Genomic DNA, 12,013 nt, shown 5'->3' on the forward strand with positions numbered 1-12,013 from the left:
AAATTAATTTTTGAAAATTGAAATAGTAATTTCGAATTTAAATTTTTTTTTAGATTAAAATAATTAAATTTAAAGTAAAATTTTCCTAGTTCATAGTAAGTATACAGTGATTAACGGGTGATTTNCAAATTTAATACCATGTTATTATTATAAGTATTTAAAATCATAATAAAATTAAACACTGTAAATAAACACTGTGCATACTGTAATTTATTTACGGTATTCATTCAGAAGATTCTAAAAATTAAATATAGTAAAGTAGAATTTTACTTTTTTAGTACATACTATTTTACTATATTTAATTTTTAGAATCTCCTCACATAGTGGAAGGTTATGACCTATGTTAAAATTTAATATACAAGCATCAAAAATAGAAAATAAAGATCCATTAACAGTAACCTTTGTTTCAGACACCTTGCTGTCCTCTCTTCACTAATCATTTTGTTGACAGAGAAAATTGCTTACAAGGCAGTTTTTTATTTACAGTATATAGTGCATGGAGTATTTTTATTTTCAATGTTATGACATATGAAGTGTGCAATGTTATGACATTGCACACTTCATATGTCATAACATTGTAAATGCCATTTTTCTCTAAATAAGTTTTATTGAAGAATTGAATTATAAACACACTGTTTTCTGCTGCTGAAAAATAAATATTGTGGCAATATTGGCACTGTATGTGGCTGTATTTTAAAGTTGAATTTATGTGAATTCTTATGACATTGCACACTTCACATTTGCAGCATATGGTTGTGGTTATTTAAAGTGTGTATTTTTCATTATCATATTGTAAAAGGGTGGTTATTGGTCAAAATGGTGTTTTTCAAATGGGCATGAATTGCAATCATACATCAAAAATTCCATTCAAGAATATTGGGGATCTCCCAAAAGAGGTGATCATCTTTGGTAGTTTCAGTGTATTAAATCACAATTATTCTAAATTTGCATCCAAAGAAAAATTCTAGAATCACAATTCCCCCTAAATATAAAATTAAAAATTACATTTCATAATTGCAGATCACTTTCTATACAATCAGTATCCTGTTCAAGGAAATACATTACATATTAGCTTATTTTTGAAGGCACTCCTTATATCATGCCAGAAGACACACTGGGAAAGTGTTCAATCTGTACCCTTCATGACTGAGTGCTAGAAGAAACGCCATGCTGCATATTAGCATCATATTAACATTAAGCTAGCAAAACTTTGTAACTATTGCTTTTATAATACCTTAAACTTTTTAATTTTCTTTTTATATGATAATGATTCTTAAATGTTTTGAAACAAAATTATACAAGCTCAGGAATGAGAAATATGAAAGTATCTCAATTCATTTTTCAGTCATACAGAATAGAAACAGCTGCTCTAATTTTTATTGTGTTCCAATTATTTCAAATTTGTTATACTCTAAAATTTTTGAATTTTATTAAAAAATTTAATACATATTATTTCAAAAATTTGAATTNATTTTTTTTTAGATTAAAATAATTAAATTTAAAGTAAAATTTTCCTAGTTCATAGTAAGTATACAGTGATTAACGGGTGATAAAGTTCTAGTCTGGAAGTGATCGCGTACGTCATGTTACGTAATCACTCGTTTTTGAAACTTCGAACCACGATTCTGGCACGATGCCGAACTTTCTCTCCTCTTGTGTTAACTATATAATTTTTCCACCCTTTTATCCTGAATGGGCAATGGTTTAACACGAGAATTTTCTGTTATCCAGACTAGAACTTGGTTTTGATGTTAAACTGCTCTTACCCATTATATCCGGGTGTCGGTTGTCTTTGATTAATCCCCTGTTGACTATATCCTTTCGGACCAGTCCCAGTCTGGTACGGTTGTTGAGCCGTTGATGTGTATGGGGTGGGTGCCATGCTGGTGCTACTACCCGTTCCTCCAAAAGACGAATGGACTGTGGGTCCGCTCTGAGTACTGCTAGACACTCCCCAAACTGTTGTCACCACAGAAAGTTGCTGTTGAGCCGTCTGATGATTCGGTGTCGGTGGTCCTGGCTGTTGCGATTGCTGCCATCCCAACGGTGCCATGGGATCACTAAAACAGGTATAACTGAAGGGGAAGAGAAAAAATATATCTTCCCTCAATAAAAACAACTCGACATTATAACACACATTCCCAAGCAGCAGTTTTCATCAATAATTAAATTGTTTACTGTACACATATTATGCAAAGATACCAGGAAAAAAATACGTAAATTTTCGCTTAGAACGACGGGATAGTTTAAGTATTTGCTTGGCAAATTGCCTATGAGATGTCATTTTAAATTGTCACAGCGTTGCAAAACGTTTATATACCTTTAAACACCAATAAAATTGCCACCAAAAAATAAAAAAAAGCCTTAATTTATACNATTATAAAGGTAAAATTATAAGTCAAGGTAAGTCAAGTTATACCTTGACTTATGCAAATTCGACTTACGTGGTAATCGCTCAGTCCCACCTATTGCGTAAGTTCGGGGTATTACTGTATATGCCTAGTTATTAGTAATGTATCAAAACACATTTAACATTCATATGTTAAAGAGAATATAATTACACGCTAATACCATCTAAAACTCAGCTTTATTAATTCATTATTATTAAAAAATTATATATTAAACATTATATTAAAAAATATATTAAAAAATGCTTGCAAAGCTTTCTCAATCAGTTCATATAAAAATATAACCAGCTTCAAAATAAATAAAAAATAATAATTTTTCTTTATGTATCACATCTCTCAGAATTACTGATTTTAAGAGCAGTTTGTGTGTGTGATTATTGCAGTTTTTATAAATTATTTCATAAGTTATTAAAGAAAGTTTTATACTAACATACACATGGAAAAAAGATCCAAAATGGTTTATTTTAATGACATATTATCATTGCTCAGCTATCCTGATAATAATATCTACTTTATATATCCTGATGATAATATCTACTTTATATAAAATAACAATATAATAATTTTATTTTATAATATCTACTTTATATAAAATATTTGATTTAAAATCATCACCACTTTTTTCACATGCACAACAATACAAAAAAAAAAAAAAAACAGTGGCACTGGAAATTGATAAAATTGTCTTAAAATTTTTATGAATAGTCTATATTGGGAATAAAAGGTCAAAGCCTGTGGGGCAAGTGGCAAATCTCCTGTAGAATCATAATAGTTTCTTTAGAAAGAGAACCAATTTAAACTATTTTTACATGATTTGTTTATTTTTTTTATAGACTATATATTCTAAAAGCAAAACTAAATTAATAATGTCACTAATGTAATAAAAACAACTGGTAAGTTCCTAAACCCAGCCAATACAAACCACCATAAAATTTGGAATTTCTAAGTGAGTAAATTGGCCATCACAAAGTTACTTGATTATGCTTAACAATGACTGGCATTTGTATGAAGTACAATGACTGTTTGTAATTTTTAAAACATCTGTAAGTATTTATACTGTATACTTTAATCCTGTAGCTGCAGAAGACTGACACATCAAAATACATTTGTAAAGAATTAAACTTTGGAAATTTTGTGTGTTACCTGATTTCTTTAGTACCTATTATTTAGTTGTTATTACATTATTAATATAATTTACTAGTTCCTTCATTGTAAAAATTTTGAATTTATAATACTGTGCTTAAAAGCACAGTAATATAAATTCAAACTATTCAAAATACCAAAAAGACCTGTCACTCTAAATCAAGTCTTGAAAAATAGTAGGATTCAACTGCTGAGTGATTAATTTAAAGTGCCAAATTATATTTATGATAACATGATATAATGCTATTGTTGAAAGTTTAATTTTTGAATTTTATTATTCTGAAATGTTTTGACAATATTCCTATAAATAATATTTGATAGTAATGACCAAATATAAAAAAAAATATTCAGAATAATCAACGCAATGCAGAAGTTTAAGAAACGAAGATTAAACTAGGGATCTAGAAAATTATTGCAATATAGAAAATTATACACAAGATTGAGTAAATCCTCACTTATTGTCATCAACAGATTCTTGAAAACTGCAACATTAAGCAGAAAATGACTTGTTACAAAACTGATTTTACTGTAGGCTAAATACTATAAACAAAATATAATTCAGTTATTATTATTCTAATTGGATCATGTTTGCAACCTCTGGTATTTATTTTCCACCTCATAGAATCAATTCTACTGTATATAAAGAAAATTCAATAATAATTGTAAATGATTACAAGTGTAATTGTATCTTTCCTTGAGAATATTATAATAAAACAGCATTAAGCGAGAACTTGCTGTGTTTGAAATAATTCTAATCTTAATACAGTCAGCCTATTATAATAATTTGCAAAGAATTACCAGATTATTATTTAAACAATTAAATTAATTGATGATGAATAATCATTACAATTACACTAGAGTCTAAAATTAATATAAATCTGAAAATTTGGATAGAAGCAGTGTAACTAGTAATATGCTCATATTTTAAGTAGGAATTAAGGATTTGAATCCTGTTCTGGATTGTTGTCTTTCCAGATGATTCTAAATCCAATCATTAAAGTCATTAATAGATAGAAAATATTCATTCTAGTAGTACTTATTTATTCAATCATTGAATAACTTAATGAATTAAACAATAATCTAGTAATGTTTGATAATTATTACATATTTGATATTAGTAATAATCAAGTTGACATATCAAATCTGTTTGAATCACTAAAGCTTTCAAGAATTGCAAACAGTGAGTAATATATTATGAAATTTCATGATAAAAGGTTAAACAAAATAGCAAGTTACAGGAAAAATTATTCTTGTAATTCTGGAAAGTAAAGTGCAATTTCTACCTTCAATACATAATAAGTTTGTTAACTTAAATTAATAATGATTAATTTGAATATTTAAAGATATAAGCAAGAAATATTGAGCATATCCAAGGATCCCAAAAATTTTAATCATATACAGTGGTACCTCAGGATACGAACGTCCCAGCATACGAAATTTTCAGGATACGATATGAAATTCAAACATATTTTTGCTCCACGATACGAACANTTTATTTCTACAAAGTTTTTCTTAAATTTTGTTTTTGTAAATAAAAATGATAAGTTACTGTTTAACCTGTACTACTAGTGATAAAAAAATAATCAATAATACAAAAAAACAATAAGAAATACTTTCCAACATTATTGTTACTCAAAACTAAAAAACCCCCCATCACATTTGTGAAATTATTTTCTTTTTTCCCTGCTATTGATATTCCATGAATAAAAACCAGATGTTTTCTTTCTAGATGTCTCTTGTTTGCTAACAAATTGCAAAAACCATAAAATATTAAGTATTTTTGCTATTTTTAAGAAACTAATAAGATTATATTCCAATTAAATAATGAAAAACAGCTACAAATTCTTTTAAAATATAACAAAAATTGATTTCATAGGAATTAAATCTAGAATGAACTTCACTGAAACAGATTTTTTGTTATATCGGCAAATTCTTTTCTTTCAAATAGGGTCCTCGTTTATATTATAAAGTCATGTGACAGGAAAAAAACATTTATGTAAACTCAAAGTTTATTCATTAATCTCAACGCTATATATCAACAATACTTTTAAACCGATGGTGTAAAATTCCTTCAGAGTTATAAACCTCATTTTCTAAATAATAATGTGATCATCTGATACATTAATAGGAAAAACAATCTACAATAATTCGGGAACAAATCTACAATTAAAAACATTGTTTTAAAAAACTTATTTAAAATATTAACTTATTTGAAGTTAATTTAAACAACATAAAATTAATTCACATATTTTACCAACATTAATCCTCTGTAAATTATAAGTTTATTTTCTATTATTAACCCAAACATATCAGGTCATTTAGAAATAACTTTTCCAAGGCAGTTTACTTTTGAGAGAAATAAGCAAAAATTTTAAGTAATTAAAAGACAGTTTGATAATGTATTTTTCAATATTTAATTTTGCAACTGTAAGGTACATGTTCTAACACATTTTTTCACATTATCTAAATTCAAAATTACTTACTTGCATATTTTGCTGTGGATACTGAGAACCATAAGTAGGGTCATACTGAGCCTGCTGGGATGCACCATTCATTTGACTTTGCTGATAATACTGGCCAGCCTGTCCAGCATAAGGAGGTGCACTCTGTCTCATAGTAGGACGCATTTGTTGTTGAGAGAGGTAATTGTTCGAAGCCATAGTTTGCTGCTGCATTGTTGGCCCATATTGTTTAGCAAATTGAGCTTGACCACCAGAATACTATAATATATAATAAATTAATGCAGAGACTATTTCTTGGTACTATTATATATATTTATTGATGTTAATATATTTACTTATTACCTGCATTGGTGCATAACCCTGTTGTGTTCCTGGTCCATAACCTTGCATTGCAGGGCTATAAGATTGGGCAACGTGATTATATTGTGCTGCTCTCTTTTGAGATATTTGTTGAGGACTGGGATATGGTGCAGATCGGCCACGAACTTGTCCACCCATTCCAGTAGTTGCTCCAGGATACATTCCTGGTGTCTGCTGGCCAGGTCCAGCCATATTCTGAAGACCATGCATCATAGGTTTATTCATGTTCATAGGTCCATTCATAGACATTTGGGAATTAACAGAATTCATAGAATTAGGCATTCCCATCATTGCATTGTTTACAGAATTCATATTTCCAGGCATCTGATTAGACATTGCACCTGCCATTGGAGTTCCTAATGGAGTATTAAGTGGATTTGTCATTCCAGGATTGGAAGGTACACGTTGTGGTGCAGGAGGACCATAACCTGGTTGAAACTGTTGGTTCTGCATTCCCTGCATCTAATAAACGTCATAAATATTTTCATAAATACAAGTTATATTTTAAAATATTGCAATTCGTTTATTATTTTATTTTTTGTTATATAATGATATCTTACCTGACTGTACTGATTATTCATAACTACCTCTTGCTGCTGCCTTTCTTGAAGAGCAACAACACTAGCTGTTGCTGTTGCTGTAGCTGTTGCTGCTGCAGCAACCAGAGCGGCAGCACTGAGAGCATTGTGAGGATTTTGAAAATCTCCATTTCCTCCTGCATTTGGCATTGCACCACCCATGCCATTCCCAACATTTGAAGGATTTGGTCCATACCTGAAATTAATTAACATAAATTAATATTGTCTTAATTTAAATAATACAGAATAAAATTTATGATAAAATAAACTAAAAAATAAGCATTTTCTCTTCTACATTAAATTCAAAATAATAAAATCTATTAAACTTGTGCTCAGTTTAACTAAACATCTGTTATATGAGTGGATAGCAAATAAACAACTGCATAAATATTTAAATAGTAGGAGAATTAAATGTTGTGCAAATTATTTTATAAATAATATAAGCATAAAAATATGTTTTTAATTCATACTTCAAATCTAAATAAAAATTAACCTTTAATAAATCTTGCATTAAAAAAATTATCAATCAAAGTTTAATTAATAAACCTAAAATCTATTTTCCATTAATTACAACAAAATAAAAATTTCCTTTAAGACAAAAACATCAAAAATATTTTTGGTATTTCATTAATATATAAAATTTGGTATTTTTCATAGCAGACCATCATCACTCATAGAAGATTCTTGTAATAAAAGGATTGCCCCCTCTTCTATGAAAGATTAGATGCCTAAGCTTCATTTTTCACTATACATCACCAAAAATGCACTGCCCCATAGATAGTTCTGACATTCCTTACAAAAATTCCAGTAAATAAATCCTTCCTACAAAAGTGATTGAGCTATATTTTTTTCCTATAAAATTTTTCCAAAAATTGTGTATTCCCCTGTACAAAAGTAATTTTGTTTAGCAAGTGGACAATCAACTAATATAATAAAATAAAAGAAATATTTCATTTGGGTCATTGATCTTAATTTTCNTCTGGAAAATTATGTAACATTTTTCTATTTTATTTATTTGATATATAAAATATTAAAAAAATAATAATAAATTAACATATATTTCAATGTAATTATCAATTAAAGTTAATATTCTTAAAAACAACTTTAAAATTCTTAAAATATTAAATATTAAAAATCATTCTTAACATTGAATCAAGGTAACTTGACTTTAATATTAAGAAGTTGCAACTTTATTTAACAATACAAAAATCAATTCAACAATAATTAATTTTAATTGCATTAAAATTCTAAATATTAAAGAAGGCAAGCATTCAATATGGAGAAAGTGATTGAAGGAATTCAATGGAACATAATAAATTCAAGAAAAGCTTTTAGCTAATGATAAAACCAAAATATTCTACTAGTTCAGATAAACAAAACTTCAAATTAGCTAAAAGGTTAATTATTAAAATTTAATTTTTCAAAGCTAGACCATTATAAAGATTCCCAATATCTAAATAATAAATACATAATGACATTTATAATAAAAGAAGTTTATACATTAAATACTAGTTAATATTCAACTTTATTAATATAAAAATAATTTTTAGGAATTGATACCGACTTTTTATACATTATTATTGTAAGGTATCTAAAGAGTATAGTAGTTTTTCTTTAAAAATGTTTTAGAAATCTTATATCACACTTATAATGATACAAATGCTTTATAAATAATAGAATTATAAAAATCATCATCATATCTTACAACACATATAAGTTATACGATCCAAAAATAGCATTACCATTGTAAAAAAGCATAGCAGTATATAATTATAATTCAGCAAAACAGATGGAAGATAAACAAGGACACAAGTAAAATGATTATACACGTACAACTAAGCAAAGGAAAATAAATATGTACGACAAATAATTAAATTAATCATTTATAGCAATAAAATAAACGAAGTTCAGCTTAAATGACAAAAGTCGCAGCCAAATCCACATTTCGTAAGACAACGGCTTATAAAATGGGCTAAAAACACTTCAAAATTTATTGCTGGAATATAAAGGTATTCTCTTATTGATTTGTTTTGTGCAGTTTAGATTAATTTTGTTTTTATATAACAACAAAAACAGTGAAAAAAAAATATTTATAACAACAAAATAAACTGGCAAATAGCATATATAACAATAACATTCAAAGCTAAGCATTCGTTTTGTCATCAGACAAAGGCTCATAAACTAGACTCGAACAGAATCTAGTTATACCATAACCGATTTGACTTATCCGGGCTTGGATGGTTTTTGTCCACACGTATCATCTCACGCAAAGATTATGCCACAGTGGATCAAGGCAATCAAACAGAGGATTCTTCGCTAACCTGACGATGCTGTTTTTTGCTTCGAAAGTTCTGACACATACAAAATTCTCTGTTGTCGACTTATTTTATCCAGTTTTGGATTCATTTTATTTGTATCTAACAGAATAAGGTGAAAACTAATAGAGTAGCACATGATCAACTCTTCACATTTATTACAGAAAATCACCAATTTTTATAAAATTAATATGGAACCACTCCCAAAAAACGTATAAATTTATTAATTTGAATAAAAAACAGCACAAAAATTAATTTTGTAATTCGAAAAAACAACAAACAGACGACAAAAACAACACTTGGCGTCGTCTGCCTACGACCACCGCGCTAAGCCTAACGTGGAAATAAGTAAATGCCATTTCTAATGCCTTTACGAATAAATTACAACTTTTTAAGCTTTTAATATTTATTATTGTTGGCCTTTTATTATTTTTAACCACCTCTCACCTACCTACACTCCACGGTAACTAAGGTAAGACCCCTATTTCCCTCCATTAGCGCACTTTTTTTAATACCCGAGGGCCTAACCCGGCCTGGGTGACGTCATTTCCGGCGGGAGATGTACGACGTTTGACTTGGTCTCTTTTATCTTCCTCTTATAAAAATTATTTATATAATAATAAACTTTACTTTTCCTTTTCTTCCATTTTACCAAAAAAGATGACTGATGGTGCAAGAAAGAAGAGCATGCGCCGCTTATACCAAATAATTTGCGCATATGCAAATATAAATTGTGTCGTCGCCATCGTCGCCATTTACCATTCGTTTAAAAATGTTTAAATCGACAGTTTAAAATTATCATCGTTTACGACGTTAAGATTAATTTTTTTATATATTTTTTATTTTTAGTGTTATTAATATTATCGTTATTACTTTCGTATTTTTAGAAGAATTTATCACCATGTTTTTCTTTCTCTCTCTGCTCGCCGCCGCAGTGACGTCATCCAACTGCATGACGCAGTCTCGACGTCATTGCAGACGGAAGAGCAGGCTCGTTACTTATTCCGCACTCGACTGGAGAATAAAAGATAAAGATAGGAAAACAGAATATAGAAAAATAAAAGAAATATAAAAAAGAAAAAAGAAATTTTGACGTATTCCTAAAGGAAATAAATGCCGAAGATTGGATTATTTTACTTTATTTTTTTCTCTCTCCCTCTCTCTTTTTGTTAACTACGCAGTCGCTGTTATGCTAATAACAAATTTATGTTTTTTTTTCTATTTACGTAAATATTAAATTATTTTATGATATAAAATACTCTAAAATTCCTTTAAAATAATTTAAAGCATTAATAGTTATACAAGAATGCTTACAAATTTAAATAAAATGTTTTAATTCTAATCCGCCATGACAGTTAAAGGCAATTTGACTTGCTTTATCATGGAGTCGTCTTAAATTAATTTTTTTTTTATATTTAAAAATTTTTTAGGTTTAGTATCACACGAAAATAGATTATTTACACAACAAATTTGTTTTTTTTTAATTAAACTGAGACAAATTTTTAATTAATATGAGACAAATTTTCGTATTGCGCGCGAAAATTAATTTTTGAAAATTGAAATAGTAATTTCGAATTTAAATTTTTTTTTAGATTAAAATAATTAAATTTAAAGTAAAATTTTCCTAGTTCATAGTAAGTATACAGTGATTAACGGGTGATAAAGTTCTAGTCTGGAAGTGATCGCGTACGTCATGTTACGTAATCACTCGTTTTTGAAACTTCGAACCACGATTCTGGCACGATGCCGAACTTTCTCTCCTCTTGTGTTAACTATATAATTTTTCCACCCTTTTATCCTGAATGGGCAATGGTTTAACACGAGAATTTTCTGTTATCCAGACTAGAACTTGGTTTTGATGTTAAACTGCTCTTACCCATTATATCCGGGTGTCGGTTGTCTTTGATTAATCCCCTGTTGACTATATCCTTTCGGACCAGTCCCAGTCTGGTACGGTTGTTGAGCCGTTGATGTGTATGGGGTGGGTGCCATGCTGGTGCTACTACCCGTTCCTCCAAAAGACGAATGGACTGTGGGTCCGCTCTGAGTACTGCTAGACACTCCCCAAACTGTTGTCACCACAGAAAGTTGCTGTTGAGCCGTCTGATGATTCGGTGTCGGTGGTCCTGGCTGTTGCGATTGCTGCCATCCCAACGGTGCCATGGGATCACTAAAACAGGTATAACTGAAGGGGAAGAGAAAAAATATATCTTCCCTCAATAAAAACAACTCGACATTATAACACACATTCCCAAGCAGCAGTTTTCATCAATAATTAAATTGTTTACTGTACACATATTATGCAAAGATACCAGGAAAAAAATACGTAAATTTTCGCTTAGAACGACGGGATAGTTTAAGTATTTGCTTGGCAAATTGCCTATGAGATGTCATTTTAAATTGTCACAGCGTTGCAAAACGTTTATATACCTTTAAACACCAATAAAATTGCCACCAAAAAAATAAAAAAAAGCTTAATTTATACGATTTAACTAAACATTAAGCATTATTTAATTACTTAAAATTTTAACTATTACTTTTCCTTAAGAAAATAAATTTTAAGCGATTTAAACGCATTAAAAATCTCTCGTTTTATAACTAAAATTAAAGAATTTTTCCCTCTAAACAGGAAAATCTAGTATGGCTGAAACTCTGTAAAACGATACATCATTGTTTCTAAATTAAAAAATAAAATAAAAAATAAATAAGATAATATTCGCATTACATAATAACCTACGTAATATTAT

The 12,013-nt window shown here is 28.8% G+C and overlaps 1 protein-coding gene across 7 annotated transcripts in view; it reads right to left on the minus strand.

Annotated features, from left to right (window-relative positions):
• The window catches only part of LOC111619583 (zinc finger MIZ domain-containing protein 1-like), a 111,180-nt gene that overhangs the window by 14,385 nt on the left and 84,782 nt on the right, over positions 1 to 12,013 (minus strand). For 5 of the 7 annotated variants that reach the window (XM_023361332.1, XM_023361331.1, XM_023361337.1 and 2 more), the window contains 3 exons: positions 6,934 to 7,147; positions 6,356 to 6,835; positions 6,035 to 6,271 (listed from right to left, as the gene is read on the minus strand). In XM_023361332.1, the coding sequence (XP_023217100.1) occupies positions 6,035 to 6,271; positions 6,356 to 6,835; positions 6,934 to 7,147 (931 nt within the window). Of the gene's footprint in view, positions 1 to 6,034; positions 6,272 to 6,355; positions 6,836 to 6,933; positions 7,148 to 9,717; positions 10,407 to 11,142; positions 11,696 to 12,013 lie in introns of those variants that run through there. The other 2 variants (XM_023361334.1, XM_023361335.1) reach the window with 2 other exon arrangements.

This window comes from Centruroides sculpturatus, unplaced genomic scaffold, assembly GCF_000671375.1.
Source record: "Centruroides sculpturatus isolate CEXI.00-Female unplaced genomic scaffold, Cexi_2.0 scaffold261, whole genome shotgun sequence".
Lineage (NCBI taxonomy): Eukaryota > Metazoa > Arthropoda > Arachnida > Scorpiones > Buthidae > Centruroides > Centruroides sculpturatus.